This window comes from Nomascus leucogenys, chromosome 17 (genome assembly GCF_006542625.1).
Source record: "Nomascus leucogenys isolate Asia chromosome 17, Asia_NLE_v1, whole genome shotgun sequence".
NCBI lineage: Eukaryota > Metazoa > Chordata > Mammalia > Primates > Hylobatidae > Nomascus > Nomascus leucogenys.
In genome coordinates, this window is record NC_044397.1 from 26,293,672 (window position 1) to 26,314,166 (window position 20,495).

The following is a 20,495-nucleotide window of genomic DNA, read 5'->3' on the forward strand; positions in this document are numbered from 1 at the left end:
TTTTTTTTCCTCTCAAATAAGCTTTTGGTTTATGTTTTACATTTAAATAAACTTTTTATTTTAAGTAGTCTTAGATTTACCGAAAAGTGGCAAAGATAGTACAGAGTTCTCACATGCGCCACACCCAGGGGAACACCCACATCCTCCTGTTACTAACACCTATATCACCATCGTAGATTTGCCATGACCAGTGAACCAAGATTGATACATTATGATCAGTTAAACTCCATAGTTGCTTTGGATTTCATTAGTTTTCCCTAATGTTCTTTTTCTCTTCTAGGGTCTGAAATAAGCTTTTAAATTTTTCCTAAATGTATTCATGGGAAAACCAAAGAGAGAAGACAAGAGAGTTCAAGCTTAAAAGAGCTCAATTATGTAACTTGGTAGTTTTTTGTAATTCATGTGCTTTTTCTCTTTATAGCTACGCTACAAAGAAACATTTCAAAAGACCAAAGGGAAATACCACACGGTGAAAGATGCCCTAGACATTGTCTATCATCGCAAAGTCACAGATGACATCAGTAAAGTATGTCCCTAAATATTTCTACTTGTGTTGGGCTCTACAATTCACCATATACATACATAAATTTTTTAGCAACCTCCCTCTTCTAAAATTCTCCAGAAAGAAGCCATATTTACATTAACTTTGGGTAAGACTTACAGCTGTCTTTGTGTTTTTTATAACAGATAAAATACAAGGAGAACTACATGAGCCAGTTGGGCATCTGGAGGTCCATTCCTGATCGTCCAGAGCATTTCCACCACCGAGCAGTCACTGACGCAGTCAGTGATGTGAGTGTTGACATCTTCTATTTTCACATATAAATTCATATTCCCATATAAGCTCTGAAATCATACACTGCATAAAAACTGAAGAAACACTTGGCTAGATTTTAGATTTTGTGTGTGGATGTTTAAATCATAAAACTCAATTGCTAAGTGAGTTTCAACTTGGGAGAAGGAAATATATATTCAAATTTATAAACCTCATTTTTCTCCTGAATGTATGATATCATATTACAGGACTGGAAGTGATATATATCATCTAGGAAATAGCCTATTTTTGATCCAATGAAGTGACAACTTCATGAAGCAATTAAGACACATAACAATGCTCACTTAGAAAGTTCAGCTCTGTGTATGAAAATATAGCTGCCAAGCTAATGATATACTCTCTAGGAAAGTATGCCTGTTAAATTTGAATTGCTTTAATTAGTATTAAAAATGGAAAACTTCCATATGTTAGAAAACAATATACTAGAGGTCAGTATTACTGGAAACGTCTTTTAAATAGTTGTTTTAATACTTTATTATTTCATATACCTCAAAGGGTAGGGCTTCTGTTTGTTCCACTTGTATAGATACTAACTTACTGCTGTTTGGAGATGGCTTCTTACAACTCTTTGATGTTCTTCTCCCAGGTAAAATATAAAGAAGACTTGACTTGGCTTAAAGGCATTGGTTGCTATGCCTATGATACCCCTGATTTCACTCTGGCTGAAAAGAACAAGACTCTCTACAGCAAGGTATATATACTCAAGCAGAAATGGCCACATCCATTCGACATATACCTGTACCCACAGAGAGAATTAGCACTGAAGAAATAGTCTTTCATGTTTCCACCCCTATCATGGCTTCTAGACCTTATAGTTTGAGTACATACTTAATTTTTCACTCCTAGGAAACTCTTGGGTTTTAATCTCATTGACTGAAGGCATTTATTTGAATCTGATGAAAAATTAACTCTGTTCAACCCCTCATGATTCTTCTAGAACACTCTCCTTATTAATATGTCTCTGGGTGGTTTCTCCTATTAAAGCTGATATGACAGCCAACATAAAGTGGGGTTATTTTAATCCACAAATAATGTATGACCTGGGGCAAACCACCTAGTTTTTATAGCCTTATTTTCCTATTTACAAAATAAAGCAATTTAATCCACTTGCATTCGAGCTATACAATAGGATCCAGCAAACTTTTTCCTGAAAAATGCCAGATAGTAAATAAAACGTCTAAGAAGATGTTGTAGGCCAAATTCATTATAGGGCATATTCTTCTTTGTTTGTTACAACACTGTGGAATGGTGAAACCCATTCTAACTCATGAAGCTGTTTAAAAACAGGTGGCATGCTAGATGGGTCATACGCCACACCTGCTCTTAGAAGATTATGATTATCTGATTAATTACTGGAAAACTCTTCAAATTAATGTACTAAAAACCTTCAAGTTCACATGAAAATACTTTCAAAGTTTAATAATAATTATAATATATAGAAATAAACTAGACATTAATTTAAATTTTTGCCCAATATGGAAAATAAATCTATTTGGCATCCATTCAATGGAAGTGTTTTCGTAGTGTCCACTTTTGGGCTAGTTTTCAAGACATCTAGGCAGTTCTACCCTTCATTGCCTTGGAGGCAGAATAAACAATCAGTAAATATGTGTTAGCTTGGTTGGGTTCTGTGGCTCACACATGTAATCCCAGCACTTGGGGAGGCCAAGGCAGGTGGATAGCCTGAGCCCAGGAGTTCGAGACCAGCCTGGGCAACATGACAAAACCCCATCTCTACAAAATATACATAAATTAGCTAGGCATAGTGGTGTACCACCTGTAGTCCCATCTACTTGGGAGGCTGAGGTGGGAAGATCGATTGAGCCTGGGAGGTGGAGGTTGCAATGAGCTATGACTGTGCCTTGCACTCCAGCCTGGGCAACAGAGCGAAACCCTGTCTCCAAACAAACAAATATGTGGTAGCTCTATGAATTATCACAATTATATGATAAACAGCATGTCTCATTCTTAAGATAATCATAGCCTGCTGTCAAGTAACCATGTTCTGTTTTTTCTAGTATAAGTATAAAGAAGTATTTGAAAGGACAAAGTCAGATTTCAAGTATGTTGCTGACTCTCCGATCAATAGGCATTTCAAGTATGCAACTCAATTGATGAATGAGGTATGTATGAATAAACTGCTCCAATTAAGCCTATTCAATTCCCTAAAGAAGTCTCAGAGTTTTTTTAAATTAAATCCCAATACACAGAATGACAGGAAAGCCATCCTAAGTTTTCATTTTAACTAAAGATTTGGAAAAGACTCTATAATGTCACCATCCAACAAGCTCTGCCAAACTACAAATAAGAACAAGTGAAGGGACTGTTCAGTGGTGGGAGAGCCCCGCAAACATCAGCACCTCTGCACAAACGCAGGGCAGCACAGCCCTGCGGGGGACAATACCAGGCAGGTAAAGGATTTTCTTGACTGTCAGCGGAACTCCCTTATATAGAATATTGTGTAGATTTGGAAGACACAGAAGTTCAAGGTTAATTTAGTATCCTCGACTAAGGCACCAAAATGTCAGTTGTTAGAAGAGCTACGCTAAAGAAATAGTTGTGATTCATGCTTCAAAGACATTGCCATTGTTACTCCCAAATATATTGGTGCACAGAAGTATCCATTTGCACCCAAATTTTTTCTATTTTATCCAGCCTTTCCTGTAACCATCTTTGCAATAATTTAAGTTAAATTTAGCTGAAGATGGCTGAAATAAACAAGCTATGAATTTATTTAGTTTGGATGGTTTTATAACATTGGGATGGTTTTATAGTTAAAGTTGTATTTAATTTCCTATTTTCAGATTTTTCACAGGTTTCTGTAAGTTCAAAAATTACGTGAGAAAATTAGTACAATGTTTCTAAAAATGAAAATGTAGCCAAAGGTATATTTACTTAAATGCATGACTTTTTTGTTTGTTGTCTTTACATTCGATTCAGTTCACTTTCAGTAGATTTCCAGACTGGACAACCCTGAAGAATTACTGCCAGTAGCTTCCTATGAATACAGTCTTGATATATTTTGTTTCTATTTTTCTATTTCATGAAGAATTTCCAGGTCTCCTTTATAATCCAATAAATTAATAGCATTTGAAGACTATTACAAATTTCCCATGGATGTTTTAGCATCAGTTATGCTTTGAGATTCTCACAGCCTTAGTTGGTAAAGCTGTAGCTGATTAGTACCCTATTTTAAATATACCGTTAGATGCCATAAAACCTAATGTTGCTAATGGCATCATATGCAAAGATGGAAAATGTTTGGGCACAAGGAACTCTAATTTCGGTGTCATAAATCTGACCTATCCCACACTCCAGCCTTCTTCTGGTAATCTTCCTCCACTTGACTCTCTTTGCTTCCCTGTTTTTATTGTCTTGGGTATGTTGGGAGCCCGCCACTAGAGATGACATGTTCTGGCCCTCTGGAGTGTTTACCTTGAGACATTTTTGTGTAGCCTTGAAGTTGTACTCCTGCTATAATATGCTATGATGTTTGAGCAGAAAAAATACAGAGCTGATTATGAGCAGCGGAAAGATAAATACCACCTGGTAGTCGATGAGCCTAGACATCTGCTGGCTAAGACCGCAGGCGACCAGATCAGTCAGGTACTGTGATGGGGCTGGCCGGTGGCCCAGGCAGGACTGTGCTCCCCGTTTCTCATGAGATGTCGTTCCGTCTGCTGCAAGGATGTCATAGGTTCTGCCTATGATATTGGGTTGTTCTGTTTCAAAGTATCTGTCTAGCCACCCAAAGAGCCTGTCAGCTATTTGAGTGCGCCAGTCCATGCTCTGTGTTCTCACTTGTGCTGTGGTGAAGATGAAAGGAAAAGCTGGGTCCTCCCATCCTTTACTCTTCTGGAGAACCTGTTTGAAAACTGCAACTGTAAGCTGCAGATTGAGTTGCAAAAGCAAAAAATAAACAAACAACAACAACAAAAAAAACAAAAATTAATGGAAGGAAAGAAGACATAACTCCTTACTATATATCTTTCTATTCCAAAGATGTCTTCTTTTCTATAAAGCTATTTTGGTGGTAACATAAGTGAAACTAGCTGTATCATTCCCCATTCACAAGGTCTATGAATGGCCAACCGCAAACATTGCAGTCATTCTGCTTCACATTATAACATATTTGATGTCTTCATCCATACATATGTGAGTACATAAAGTGTGTATGCCTACATCTCTTCACTCAGAGGTGACTGGGATATAGAGCCGTGTTCTTTTCTGTCTTCATAAGTCTCTTTTGTGCTTCACTGCTCTTTGCATGGACAGAGAAAATATAAATCTAGTGCCAAGATGTTTCTGCAACATGGATGTAATGAAATTCTGCGTCCAGATATGTTGACTGCTCTCTACAATTCGCATATGTGGAGCCAGGTAATGTCTGATGGGATGTGAAGAAAGAGGTTTAGAAGTCTTGGATGCATTCCCTTGTATGCTTTCATTGATTTCTTCTCCCACTCCCTGCCCATGCTGGCTTCATATGGTAAAGCTATGTAAATATTCATTCCTTGTAAATGATCTCTGAATGTGGCCAAAGGTGATGGGACGGCGGTCATCTGCACATCATCTGACACTTTCAGAACTCTTAATAAAATTAACTGATTCTTTCAAGTGTTATTTCCAAAGTGGTATAACATTAATTTATACTTTTCAGTATTTGCCTCAAAGAAATAGATTCCTTAGAGATTGAAGATAGTAAGTAGATTCAACAGCATGTAAAAGGTCTGAATATTTAATGTTTTCATCTAATGTGTCCCTTGTTCAATTATCACTACAACTGTTGCGGGAGATGAGGATTACCGTGCAGCTCTATGAATATTGTATATATTCATGGCGCCTCTTGACTTCGATGCTGAATTGCTAGGTTATTTCTAGCACATCTGATCCCGCACACACTGGTTAACAGTGTCTCTGATAATAATGCCTTTTTAGAAGGCCAACTGAAGCATGCACTTTCCAGTACATGCTGAAAGGTAAATTTGATGCAGCAATAAACAGTGATAATTGGTAGCTACCAGACACAATGTTAGTAATAATACCATTTTTCCCAGACAAAAAAAAGTTAATTGAGCTTTTCTCTTAGCAACTTGTTTTGTAATTTTAGTTTACCATGAAATCAATATGTGAAATGAGGTTAAGCTCTCCCTATAAATATCCTGTTTGCCTGAACTTCATCCTTTGTCCTTATATGATCCTCAAATAGTTGTGCATGAAATTTTATGGTGCTCTCTGTATCTGTCCTGCTTAAAACAGCTTCTGTGCATGAAAATAATTATGACTTGAAAATTGCAAAAACAAATGAATTTTTTAAAATGATAAATACCTCAAAGCATATATACTTATTCTTTATTTTACATCCTTGTTTCATCTTTGATATGGAAAAATGCCTTTGGAGATTGTACATGTTCAATACAATATGTTATGAGTAAAACAGTATTTGTCAGACTCCAGAGAACAGGTTCTAGTCCTGCTCTGAGATTCGGTCTAAATGTGTCCTTGGGTCAGTCTCGTAACCTCTGGGGGCCTCTGAGTACATGTGTATAAAACATATTGGAACTTGGGAGGCTGAGGCAGGAGAATTGCTTGAACCCAGGAGGTGGAGGTTGCAGTGAGCCGAGATCACACCACTGCACTCCAGCCTGGGTGACAGAGCAAGACTCCGTCTCGGAGGGGAAAAAAAAAAGGAAATTATTAGTAGTAGTATCATCTGCTCACTCCATTTCACTTTTGCTATCAGACACAAATTTATAGTAAACATTTCCAGTTAGGAATTAAAGAGAAAGCTAGATACCATCTCCCACTCTGGTGTTTCAAGGGTACAATCAGATACCTTAAAGCCCACTCTACAACTTCTTAGAGCTCTTTCTTCTCTTCCACAATTTAGATCAAATACAGGAAAAACTATGAAAAATCAAAGGACAAATTTACCTCAATTGTGGATACTCCAGAACACCTGCGTACTACAAAAGTCAACAAACAAATCAGCGATGTAAGTGCAAGAAACACTGAATAGTTCTCAAACTCAGGGGGCATCTGCAAACACGGAGGGGCATTTTAAATTGTCACAAAGTCTGGGAGACTACTGCCATTTAGTGGGAGGGAGGCAGGGGTGCAAGATGTCCTGTTATGCACAAGATTCTCCTCCCCAATAAAGAATTATCGTGGCTGGGTGTGGTGGCTTATGCCTGTAATCCCAGCACTTTGGGAAGCGAAGGCAGGTGGATCACTTGAGGCCAGGAGTTTGAGACCAGCCTGGCCAATATGGCAAAACCCCATCTCTACTAAAAATACAAAAATTAGCCAGATGCAGTGGTGCATGCCTGTGGTCCCAGCTACTCAGGAGGCTGAGGCGTGAGAATTGCTTGAGCCCAGGAGATGGAGGTTGCAGTGAGCCAAGATCACGCCACTGCACTCCAGCCTTGGCGGCAAAGTGAGACTCTGTCTCAACAAAAAAAAAAAAAAAAAAAAAAAAAGAGTTGTTGTGACCAAACTGGCAGACACGCCAGCTGGAAACACTGAGGTCTTAGCAGACAGCATGAAAGCACCTGTCAAATTCGCAGAATTGTCTTTCCTTTATATTCACTCAGGAAAAAACTTTGCATTTATATTTTGATATTATACATTGAGAAGCATGACATGATGTCTTTCTGTTTTTGATCTTTCAGATCCTTTATAAATTGGAATACAATAAGGCCAAACCCAGAGGCTACACCACAATCCACGACACGCCCATGTTGCTGCATGTCCGCAAGGTTAAAGATGAAGTCAGTGATGTAAGTACTAGAATGGCTTAGCAGTCCCTCTCATCTTGGCCTCCTTCTAATGTGATGTAACAAACCCTGGTCCGGTTATCTATTCCTGTGTAACAACCACCCTAAAACTTAGTGGCTTAAAATAACAGTCATCTCTTGCTCATGATTCGGTAAGTTGACTGGACACAGCTGAATGGTCCTACTCCCCATGTTGCTGGCAGACACCTGGGGCTCAGTCAAGCCAGGACATCCAGGTGGCTCACTCCCATGGCTGGCCATTGGTGACTGCTGCGGGCTGGGAGCTGGGCTATTGTGTAGACAAGACAGGAGCTCCTTCATGTGGCCTCTCCACATGCCTTGGACTTCTCCCCAGATGGCTCTCCATGTGGCTTAAACGTAACCTGAGGTACTGATTTTTTAAAAATGAATTTCCACGACTTTCTCCTAAAGATACTGATTAGTAAATTGGTAAGCTAGGTCTGTGGTGAAGCCAGGAAAATTGTGATTCCTATGATCAGTTTAGTAAACCCCACTATGGCTCCCTTGGAACAGTTTACTTTGGCCTTAGTCACATTAAAACGTAGGATCCTTCCCCAACGATTAATGAGAAAGCCCAGATTGAGGCCCTCGACTCTGAAATTTAAGAAGAGCAAAAGTGGGTGAAGCTGGAAGTCCCAGGCCCAGGATGGAAAAACTGCCTGTTAGGCCTGCAGAGGCTAAGCCTTCCCTGTGCCTCTCCCTCCTATCCAAACCCACAGATACCAAAACTTGCTAGGTATGTCTCTAGCAACGACGATATACAGTTCCATATATTTTTAAAAGGTAGAATGATTGCTGTATTTATCAGTTCATTCATTCATCAAATATTTATTGTCTATGTGCCTGACACTAGGAATGAGATGACGGATGATAAACAGTTTTTGCCCTTAAGGGGTTCTTCTTAATGGAAAGAATAGGCAGATTAAAAAAAATTAAAACATGATATGATAATAGCTATAACTGCAGGAGCACAGAAGGAGAGCAAGACTAATTCTGTCTGGGTGAGCTGGTGGGGAAAGGCTTCTCTTCCATCAGCAGTTATCAAGATGTTCTGAACGCAAGATTTGCTGATTTGGGGAAAGGAAAACCTGAATGAATAGGTGTCCAACCAGTCCTTTCAGCACAAGCACAGAAATATAAATCACATGGCAGGCCGGGCACGGAGGCTCACACCTGTAATCCCAGCACTTTGAAAGGCTGAAGTGTGTGGGATCACCTGAGGTCAGGAGTTTGAGACCAGCGTGGCCAACATGGTGAAACCCCATCGCTACTAAAATACAAAATTAGCCAGGTGAGGTGGCGCACGCCTGTAGTCCCAGCTACTCAGGAGACTGAGGCAGAAGAATTGCTTGAACCTGGGAGGCGGAGGGTGCAGTGAGCTGAGATCACACCATTGTACTCCAGCCTGGGCGACAGAGAGAGACTCTGTTAAAAAAAAAAAAAAAAAAAAAATTATACGGCAACACTGATGACCATAGTCAGTGTGCCCTGATCTGAGATAGGAAGGTGCATCTCTGCATGGCTGTATCCTTGCTCCACAGCAGATTTTTAAAATTCCGTCTTAAGAAGCATTGTGTACGACAGTCATGCATGGATTTAATTTCTTGTTTTTTAAGATGCTCAGTATGCTGCTATAAAAAAATTAATCTTGTCACTGTGTTTCCTCCCACAGCTGAAATACAAAGAAGTATACCAAAGAAATAAATCCAACTGCACCATTGAGCCAGATGCTGTTCATATCAAAGCAGCCAAGGACGCCTACAAAGTCAACACCAATGTAAGTTCCAGAAACTTGCCCAAGCATGGTGGGGGATTTACCAGCTTCTGTAGGACACATGGCCTCTTTTTACATCTCTTCAGGCAACTGAGCTCTAGTGATTGATTCCAAAGCAAGAGTCAGGCTCCAGGAGCATGGACAATGATGCTAAAATATAAATGCTGCAATGGTCCTCACAAAGGAGCATAAGGAAGAGCAAAGGAGGCTTCATCCCATGCCATGGATGCTACACCCACTCAGCTCTTGTGGTGGGTGGCTGAGAAATAGGACATTTAATTCTGAAACATAGGTTGCATTTTTTGGAAAGTGCCTGAGAATTTTTCATTCTCTTCCCCTGTGCTCTGCTCCTGCCTCAAACTCTACAATCTGCTTCTTCTGATAAAGAAAACATTGAGCCATTTGGTGCCATCAGGCATTGGCCTAGACCTTCTTCCTGCTCAGATATTCCGTGTTGACTCTCTTCTTGGGTGTGGCATCTTAAGGCCTCAACTACAGAAATAATTTTGTGCATTTAGATGAACACTGACTTCTTAAAAATATTAAATGGTTATACAATGAAACCATTATAACCGAATTAGTACTCACTAGTGCCAGAGGAGACATATATTTATGAGGGCTAGCAAACTGGAATGCCTGTAGGAGCTGGCAAAGAGCTTGTAGGTATCCTGAGGATGGATTGAGGGTAGACGGATAGAAGGACAGATGTGAGATAAAGCAAATGCAGTAAAACGTACCTTGCAAAATCCAGGTTGTATGGGTATTCTCTGTAATATTCTTGCAACATTTTTGTATGTTTGAAATTTTTCGAAATGAAATGAGGGGAAAAAAACCTTATCAAATAGTGTACATAAAAGCATGTGCATTGTATTGTGTATAAATTATACCTCAATTTTAAAAAGAAAGAATGAGGACAGAAATGTGCCTAATAGTGCAGGCTCCTCCCATGGACACTCAAATTAAATTACATACACTTCTGTGGCTCAGATTTGGCCCAATGCAGCCAGTTCTCCAGCCCTGAAGAGTCTAGGAAGCATGCAAGCACCTCTGAGGCCAGACTGCCTGGGTTTAAATTCCAGCTCCACCAATTGCTAAGTCTCACCTTGGGAAGTTTACTTAACCTTTCTATCCAGTTCTTCAGCTGTCTATTTCATGCAGTTGTTATGAAGATTAGGTGAATTAATTTTATAAAATTTTATAATTAGTTTTGTAATTTGTAAAGAACTTAGAAAAGTGCCTGGCAGAAAATAAATACCTAGTGTTTGATCATTTTTGTTAAAAGTTAAACCTGAATTTAGTTAGAAATTAAAAGTACTCGATTCTGAAGATGATCGGGCTGGACTGGCAGAGCTAGAGAGACTGAAGAATTATTTCACCTGGAGGCCTTTAAAAATTTTAGCCTCTATTTCGGGACCACAAGTTCCCAACAGATGACCTCTGAGTGGATGACTAGCTGCATAAACTGTACAGAAATTTTAATTGGGGTTCCCTCTTGCATTAGGAATCATGATTTGAGATGTTTTAAAATGCAACAGCCCCTCTGTGCCATGTTTATGAATTTAGCCTACTGAATCAAGTGATTTCTTTCTCTCCTGCTAAAAACAGCTGGACTATAAGAAACAGTACGAAGCCAACAAAGCCCACTGGAAGTGGACCCCTGACCGACCGGACTTCCTCCAGGCTGCCAAGTCATCCCTGCAGCAAAGCGATGTAAGACAGGAGAGACATAGACGATCATAACTGCATACTGCACCTGAGAAATACAATGAATATTTCTAATAACCACTGTCAGGAGTGTTAACCCTTGCTCGTTTGAGATCCGAGGAGAGGAGGATTGTTGGGGGAGCGATGGGGGAGCTCAGAACCGAAACCTCCCCATGGAGCCTATTCTCCTTTGGCTGGGCCTGGACACAAATGGCTGAGTTCTGACTGAGCCTGGGGAGAGTCTGGAGGAAGAGTGGGGATGGAGGGGCTTGGTCCTGGCAGCTGGGCTGAAAAGGAGGAGTCCAAAATGCAGTGAGGGACCAAGAAGCTCTTTCCCTCATTCTGGTAGCAAGTCTTTGTCCTCTCCTTAAGAGGACTCCCTGTGGGTTTAATCAAATGCCCAGCTTCCTCCTGTGCTGTGACCCTTCCCTTTTCTTCTGTTAACAGTTTGAATATAAGCTGGACCGGGAGTTCCTCAAGGGTTGCAAGCTTTCTGTCACTGATGACAAAAACACGGTGCTCGCCCTCAGGAATACTTTAATAGAAAGTGATGTAAGTATCTAGTTCCTTCCATGATGCCTGATCTCACTCAGGGCCATCTTCCATGGTACAGTCCCCAGGGACACCAGGGAAGGATGGAGAAGAGCTGCTTCCATCAGGGCTCAGGTATGGGTCCTGAATTATGGCCTATCCTGTGATGGACACCAGCAGTCAAGCAGGGCAGCAGCAGTGCAAGGGCCATTAGATCCAGGTGACAGTCCTCGATTTATACTGCACCAGCAGAAAGTTCACACAGCAGGAATTAGGACCCTGAAGGCCTGGCTAGACTCGTTATGGAAACGCCATGATTTGTTTTCTATGGGATCATACTTTCCCTTCACTACAGTTTCCTCCTCTGTAAAGAAGCAATAATAATGGGCTTATGGAGGGCTTATGGGAGGGACAAATGGCATATCTGAGCATGCCGTGAACATAAGTCTGACTATATAAAGATTCATCATGAGATCTATTTTGATTGTTATTAAAACCACAACTTGCTAGACATAAGGAAAAAACCCTTTTGAATATTTCCCAAGATTTGCAAGTATCACATCTTTTATTGAGTTTAGTATTGTCAACGATGCTGTTCTAGTGGTTTGGGGGTGTAATAAAAATATGTAGGATATCCAGCAGAGCTAAAGAAATGCCCTTTATCCTGTTCCTGAAGCTGAAATACAAAGAGAAACATGTCAAGGAAAGAGGAACCTGCCATGCCGTACCTGACACGCCTCAGATCCTGCTGGCGAAGACTGTCAGCAACCTGGTGTCTGAGGTAACTCCCAGCTGCCCATGAGTTCTGCTTCCCTCTTGGGAGAATGCCCCAGGCAGATGCGTTAACGAGCTCTCTATGGATTCCCCCAGAACAAGTACAAGGACCATGTCAAGAAGCACTTGGCACAGGGCTCATACACAACACTACCAGAGACCCGGGACACTGTTCACGTCAAGGAAGTGACCAAGCATGTCAGTGATGTAAGTGATCAACCACCGGTCTCTTGGCAGCAACAATGCCACTTGACTGTAGAATCTGGTGAAATACTGTCAGTTGCCTTTTGCTTCCTTTATGTAGCTTCACTCTCACCATCAATATCTACATGTGAATCTTAAACTCTGATTTTTAAAATGACCCAGTATTTATTGGCTTTCCAATTCTGGCAATTATGGCAAATGTGGGTTTTGCTACAGGACATGTAATCTACCCATATCAGATATTACTAACCTATTAATAACAGAAGGAGACATTGCTGATTAGGAGCGGCCTCTCCTATTATTAAACTGCTACCCAATTTTAGAAAGGTAAAACTACCTCTTTGGGCCTCAGTAATCTCTGCCCTCTCTATCCTTATCAATAATGCTGTAGTAACCTTGGTATTATATGAGTCCCATATGGTCCCATATATTTTTAAAAGGTAGAAATGGTAAATAAAAGAGCTTAATTTGCCTATACCCAGGTTCTCTAAAGATTGCCAGGTGGTTCTAGTGTTGGGTTGCAGGACACAAATGACAGAGAAGAACTAGAATATGGGTCTTATCTAAGTCCCAGACTGATGCCAGGAGCATGGATTTTCCTGGAGATTTCACAGTTCTTCAAGTAAACCAACTCTGTTCCCAGCTTCCTCTACTCACAGAAGTAATTCTGGCTCTATTTAGACAAATTACAAAAAGAAGTTTGTCAAGGAGAAAGGAAAATCCAACTACTCCATCATGCTGGAGCCACCAGAGGTGAAACATGCTATGGAAGTGGCCAAGAAGCAAAGTGATGTAAGTTTTCCCTCTCAACATTCTCGGCAGCCCACTTGAAGCAGTGGAACCCAGATTGGTGCATTCTCTTGTTCCAGTATGTGGTCACTCTAATTCCTCTATGTGGTAGTTTCAAAAAGTTAGTGGTGAGAATTGGTTTGGGTTTAAGGAAAAAAGCTGATTGTGCTTAATGGGGACTTTTAGAAAGATAGCGTATCTCGGCTGGGCGTGGTGGCTCACGCCTATAATCCCAGCACTTTGGGAGCCCAAGACAGGCAGATCACGAGGTCAGGAGTTCAAGACCAGCCTGGCCAATATGGTGAAACCCTGTCTCTACCAAAAACACAAAAATCAGCCGGGCATGGTGGTACACACCTGTAGTCCCTAGCTACTCGGGAGGCTGAGGCAGAAGAATCACTTGAACCCAGGAGACAGAGGTTGCAGTGAGCTGAGATTGTACCACTGCACTCAAGCCTGGGCAACAGAGTGAGATTCCATCTCAAAAAAAAAAAAAAAAAAAAAAAAAGCGTATGTCTTGAGTAAACATTTTCTTCCCCAATAAAGGTCGCTTACAGAAAAGATGCCAAAGAGAACCTGCATTACACCACAGTGGCTGATCGACCAGACATCAAGAAGGCCACACAGGCAGCCAAACAGGCCAGTGAGGTAAGGGTGTCATGAAAATGTCCCCAGTCCCCAACAGCCACTGCCAAGGCATGCCAGGCAACCATCACCTATTGCCCATTTTGGTTTTCTCTGATTCAGGTGGAGTACAGAGCCAAGCACCGCAAGGAAGGCAGCCACGGCTTAAGCATGCTCGGTCGCCCAGACATAGAAATGGCCAAGAAGGCAGCCAAGCTGAGCAGCCAGGTAATGCAGATGGGTGCACTGGTGGCTCTCATGTGAGATTATAAAAGACCTTGCAGGAAAAAGTGATTTCCAGATTGAAATGCAAAGGGATGCTGGGTCTGTAATAGTACTGCAAAGCTTCAAGAGTTATAAAAAGTGCGCCGAGGGCCTTTTCTCATTTCCCTCTAAGCTGTCTAGACCTTTCTTGTTCTCCACTTTACCATTTATGGGCATTTGTCTGGGTGTCTGTGTGCTTAACTATCTTTATGTGACAAAAACATCAGCTCATGAGATCCTACTGGAACCTCTCCTCAGGCCTTAAGAGTTTCATCCTCGGGGTCTGATTCATACTTGAGTCACCTGGGGTAGATTTAACATTAACAGCAATGAAATTCTAACTTCTAGACTCCAACCAGATGAAAATATTCATTTTTTTTCATTAAACATACATATATTAACTGCCTGGGCTAGGAAGTAGGGATGAGCAGATGTCTTCAGATTACTTGTCCATGGATAAATCATTAAAATTTTGTTTGGCACGTGTTTGATCAGGGTATGCACAGGGTGCTGATGGAGAATGCCACATTCTTGCAGATCTCATATTATTGAGACGCAAATGGACTCAGAAATGTGTTGCCCAAACCCAGTTACCACATGACTTATTTTCCCTTGTTAGACCAATTATCTAAAATTCCCCAAGTTATGACAGGTTTCAGACTTTAGCTCAGAGATCCCATCATCTACCACCAGATCTGTCGGAGCGCAAGTTTGATCCTATAGGACTTTAGCTTAAGAATATCTTATTTCTCCTCCAATTTACAGATCCTACCTTCTTTTTCCTTGTCCTCTCAGGTATCTGTTTGAAGAAATAGGTTTGGGATATACATTTGGTTGTTGTTGTGAGTGACTGACTTTCAGCAATAGCAAATATGGGATTCCAATCTTTTGGAAGATATAATGCAGTAATGTCAAGTGACAGAACAAGTTAGAATTATGAAAACACAAGAGGGTCAGATGACTGATGAAAAGCAAATATTATTTTTAAAAAGTTTTTAAACTTAAAATTCCTATGTAACATATTTTATTGTAAATTAATGGAATTGTATAAGTATTTGAAACTAAGATATGGGATCACCACCACCAACAACAACAACAAAAAAAACAGTGGAATCTCTAAGAGTAATGAGATGTAACAAGAACTTACTTATTAATGCAAAAAGTTAATGTTTTTAAATGTACAAGGTCATATCATTGTAATTTAAAAACAAACGACTATTGATGTTGAAATTTTGAAAACTTTATTGTTTTTGAAAATCAAGAGGCTCCTATTTCTAGTACTGAGTGAATTCTATGGTATGGAGAATGGGACCCCACGGGTCCCATTTACTTCCTGTGAAAGGCTGGTTTCCGGATTGACAGCTTCATGGTGTGGCCCTGGGCCCAAGGGAGCTTCAGCTGTGTGTGGGCTCTCCCTGTTCTGACTTTGCTGTCTTGCTGCGTACTCTAGGCAGAATACCTCAAAGGCCAAAGGAGAGGGCACGGCGCTGTATCTTATGACACCCCTATGATGAGGCATCTTAAGAAAATTAATGCACTCATCAGTGATGTAAAGAAAGACTGAGACCAGCAAGCCATTATTTCTGTCTTCCTCTGATTCTCATCTACTTTCTTGGCATTGGTCAGGGGACTGACCAGGTTGCACTCTTTTCTGTTGATTTTTGTGTTGGAACGTGTAGATTGCTGTGGAAATTTGTTGAAGGATATAGTTTTGCACACACCCTTCTTTTCCTGCATGAAACTTTCCATCTGGAACATACCACTTGGAATAGGAAGGTAGACTAGACTCAGAGATGGCCTCCTAATGTATGTGTATGTTAGGTTGCTGACACTGATCAAATTAAATGATGAAACGAAAACAAACTGAGAATCTCATCTTCAACCAAAGAAACCTCTGCTTCTTATTTGCCATTTTTGATTTTTAATATACTGAAGATTGGTATTTAATATAGTTTCTCAGTTCAGGCCTACTATGAATCAACAGTATAAACTTTTAATAGCTTTTCTAATTCTCGGGACTGTTCTTCAGTCTTTAGAAGCACCAGTATACATCTCAATTCACTAAAAAGGAGCTAAAAAATTAGATCTTAAACTTTAAATACAATTAAACTCCTAAAAATATAATTAATTCAAAATCACTTTCCTATACTACATCCATAATAGGCCCAATTTCTGAGCCTGATGGGATTATAAATCCCAGGGACTGCCACTTGCCAATACACAGCATTGCAGAGTTGCCTCTTAGCTTCCATGGTTAATGGGAAAAAGCTTCACCATTCCCTAATGCCAAGTGTATATAGTTTTACTACATTACTCCCTAGTCAAACACCATTCCAAGAATTCCTAGAGTCCTAAACCTGGTGCATGTCCTTACCTTTCAAACTATACTAGTTTTAAGAAGATCCAGTCAAAAAGGAAGGCCAAAAGTGCTGAACTCAGATTCATATTAGTAGTTGTACTAAGCTGCATTTGTTTAGAGGACTTCCTATGGAGAAGGGAGCCATAACTTTTTTTCAGTTAAAAAGGTTGAAGTTAACTTGAAATTAACAGAAAAAAAAAACTGAAGTGGAACCAATGGGATTGCTGCTTGAAAAATACCTCTTCAGAAACAAGTATCTTCTAAAAGATAGAAGGACTTTTAGTTTGCTTCTAAAAGAAGCAGATTTTATTCTCATTTGAGATGGGCTTTTGCTTCTTTTCTTCCCTACTCTGACTGACTCTGCATATCTGGTTTGCTTTTCTGTGTTTCACAACTCTTGGGAACATCTCCTAGTTTTATGGACTTCTATATCTCTTAGGAAAAGTTGCCTTTGGTCCAGACACCAGCTCACACCTCAGACTTTCCTTACCAGGCCTTCCACTTCTTTATGTTGAGAGTGAAACTTCTTTTTCAGGGAAGAGCCATTGTAGCATTTGTTTACATTTCTTTTTCCTTTACTTTGTGTGTCTGTCTCAGTGTGCCTGCATCATGCTGAACTGTTCTGCATGCTTATTTTTTCTCTGCATTTCCACTGAGGATTTATTAAAAGAAAAGCAGTCTCAGCATTGTGAATGCATTTTCTCTGATGTGGCAGATTTCATTGTTATTTTGTGTCTGTTGTGCTGGATGTGTCAAGTTGGGGGAGGTGAAGAGCAGTGATGAAGCATGAAGGGTACTGCTGTTAGTGTCTTTCATCTTAACAATAACAGAAACTCTAGGATTCCCTGAGGGTTAAATATTACCCTTTTGGTTGGCTAACATCTAGAAACAGCTCAGTTTTCATTCCTCCTAGAGTGAGTAACTAGTAGAATTCTACTTCTGGCCTTAATTCTACAATACTGTTGACAAAAGCATCAGTTTGTTTTTCAATTAGGAGATGTTTCTGTCACTTTCCATTCTGTTGAATTCTTCTATAAATATCCTATTTATTTTGTGAGACAGGGTCTTGCTCTGTTGCCCAGGCTGGAGTGCAGTGGTGCGATCCTGACTCACTGCAGCTTCCACCTCCCAAGCTCAAGTGATCCTCCCACTTCAGCTTCCTGAGTAGCTGGGACTACAGGTGTGCACCACAATGCCCAGCTAATTTTTGTATTTTTAGTGGAGATGGGGTTTCAGCATGTTGCCCAAGCTGGTCTCAAACTCCTGGGCTCAAGTAATTTGCCCGCCTTGGCCTCCTAAAGTGTTGAGATTACAGGCATGAGCCACCACACCCAGCTACCATCCTCTTTAGATATTTTACCTAGACATAATGACTGTCTCTTCCTTTCAATCAAATCACATTTATTGAGCAACTATTGGTGCAAGGCATTGTGCTTATTTTTTAAATTGCAGTTACTTAGCCCTCTGCCTACCTAAACTTATTTTTATGTATACTAAAAGTATATTTAATCTTATTTTTTCTCATTATTCTAAAGTATCTCACTTTTTTCCTACTTCTAGTCTGAAATCACACTTGAAGCCATTAACTCCCAAACTCCTATTTGTTTACTCAGGAGTTATACCATTTTTGGCCAAGTTTAATAATTTTTAAATGATATAGCCAAAGTACTATTTTAAAATAACAATAAATTCTCCTAATTTAATAGATTTCTTATTTTTCAACCTTCTTGATCATTTACAGCCCTTCTTTGGATTTCATACAGACTTAAATTGCCGTTGGTTTTGCTAGTTAGGAGTGCTAAAATGCTCCAAATCAAGTATGTTAAATCACATCTCTGAATTTAGCCTGAAGCCTTTTCCATTTTTTTTTTGTTTTGCATTAGAAAGAGGTGATTACTTTTTATACCTTGGAATAATATAAAAATGAGCAAGGCCAGTGATCGTATATTTGAATGCCTGTTGTCTTGTCATTCTTAATTATTAATAGTGTCTTCTTTACTCTAAATGTCCCAGTTTGGATAATAGATTATATGATCACTCTATGTACAACGCATATTCTTTGGCATTTGTGTCTCTACTATTCCCCAATTCCCAAATTGATTGATGTCCAGGAATAATTTGGATGTTTGCATTTGCTGTTAGGTTAAATACCGAGAAAATTTCGATAAAGAAAAGGGCAAGACACCAAAATACAATCCAAAAGACAGCCAGCTCTACAAAGTCATGAAAGATGCTAATAATCTTGCAAGTGAGGTATGTTTCTAAAATTGTGGTAAAACATATAACACGGTATTTGCCATTTTAACTGTTTTTAAGTGTGCAATTCAGTAGCATTTATAACACTCACAATATTATCCAACTACTGTCACTATTTCCAAAATGTTTTCATACCGACAGAAACTATAACTATTAAGCAAAAACTCTCCATTCCCTCCTCCCGTCAGCTCCTGGGAACCTCTTATCTACTTTTTGTCTCTATGCATTTGCCTATTTTAGAGAGCGCATATAAATGGAATCAAACAGTACTTGTCCTTTGGTGTCTGGCTTATTTTACTTAGCATAATATGTTCAAGGTCCATCCATGTTGTAGGATATATCAGAACTTCATTCCTTTTTATGGCTAAATAATATTCCATTGTATGTATATGCCACATTTTGTTTATCCATTCATCTGCTGACAGACACTTGGGTTGTTTCTGCCTTCTGGCTACTTTGAATGAGGTATGGTTTTTCATCACCATCTCCAGCATTTGTTTGACGATGGGCTATCTCACTTTGATTTCCATTAGTGCTGTTCCATTTCCTATTTATGTGATTTCCTTTCTTCCACCTTAACACACAGGTTAAATACAAGGCTGACCTGAAGAAACTTCACAAACCTGTGACTGACATGAAGGAGTCTCTGATCATGAATCATGTCCTGAATACAAGCCAACTTGCCAGTTCTGTAAGCTCACTCATTTGCTCCAGAAACAGCTTATTTTACCCATTTGGAACTAAATTCTTTCTCTGAGCCTAGATGCATCTTCTTCTCTGCTACTGATACCCTAGATTTATTACAAAACTGTTCTCATTTGAGTGTATTCTTCCAAATGACAAAATTAATCTACCAATTCTCCGTTGTCTGTAACACCTCTCAGAATGTAAAAATGCTTCTTTTTAAAAAATATTTAAACTTTGCCCTCCAATTAACCATTCCCTTTTCTCTAAGGACATAGAAATACCCTCTTGAATAGTTTCTTTCACTTTTAACTTTTTACTTATAACACCTACTTTGAACAAGCCACATAACCTAAGTGTTTACATCTTAACTGACAATACTGAACTTGGATCCTCATTTTTAAAACTTTTTCTTAACCTCCTGTTTAGTGTTTGCCATTTTTAGTTTGATCTTGACAATGGTGCTGTGTAAATGTCTAATCTAAAAAGGAAAAACAGGAATGCTGAGCAGCTTCTCCATCAATGTGCCTTTTTTGCCACCTTCCCCTCAGTACCAGTACAAGAAGAAGTATGAGAAGAGTAAAGGCCACTACCACACCATACCCGATAATCTGGAGCAGCTTCACCTAAAAGAGGCCACAGAATTACAGAGTATAGTAAGTGGATCAAGACCAATTTTTCCTCTGGCACACATTCATCCACAGTACAATGTGAAAAAAAATTTCATAGATTCCCTCCATTGTTTGAGAAAATGCACAAAGATATAAGGGGCTTTGAATTTGGTAACTTTTTGAAACAAATTCTTATGTTATAAATTACAACAACATCTACATATAGTTGAGAAATATACATGCAATTATGTGCTACTGGCAGGGGCTGGAAGCATGAAGAGTGTGTTAT

The 20,495-nt window shown here is 39.7% G+C and overlaps 1 protein-coding gene across 2 annotated transcripts in view; it reads left to right on the forward strand.

The window, feature by feature from the left end:
- Positions 1-20,495, forward strand: part of NEB (nebulin) — a 230,402-nt gene that overhangs the window by 177,045 nt on the left and 32,862 nt on the right. The window contains exons 131-149 of one of the 2 annotated variants that reach the window (XM_030797595.1): positions 422-526; positions 688-792; positions 1,422-1,526; positions 2,854-2,958; positions 4,337-4,441; positions 5,111-5,215; positions 6,726-6,830; positions 7,507-7,614; positions 9,305-9,409; positions 11,012-11,116; positions 11,558-11,662; positions 12,318-12,422; positions 12,512-12,622; positions 13,301-13,411; positions 13,955-14,056; positions 14,156-14,260; positions 18,798-18,908; positions 19,498-19,602; positions 20,147-20,251. In XM_030797595.1, the coding sequence (XP_030653455.1) occupies positions 422-526; positions 688-792; positions 1,422-1,526; positions 2,854-2,958; positions 4,337-4,441; positions 5,111-5,215; positions 6,726-6,830; positions 7,507-7,614; positions 9,305-9,409; positions 11,012-11,116; positions 11,558-11,662; positions 12,318-12,422; positions 12,512-12,622; positions 13,301-13,411; positions 13,955-14,056; positions 14,156-14,260; positions 18,798-18,908; positions 19,498-19,602; positions 20,147-20,251 (2,013 nt within the window). The remainder of the gene's footprint in view (positions 1-421; positions 527-687; positions 793-1,421; positions 1,527-2,853; positions 2,959-4,336; positions 4,442-5,110; positions 5,216-6,725; positions 6,831-7,506; positions 7,615-9,304; positions 9,410-11,011; positions 11,117-11,557; positions 11,663-12,317; positions 12,423-12,511; positions 12,623-13,300; positions 13,412-13,954; positions 14,057-14,155; positions 14,261-18,797; positions 18,909-19,497; positions 19,603-20,146; positions 20,252-20,495) is intronic. The other variant, XM_030797596.1, reaches the window with a different exon arrangement.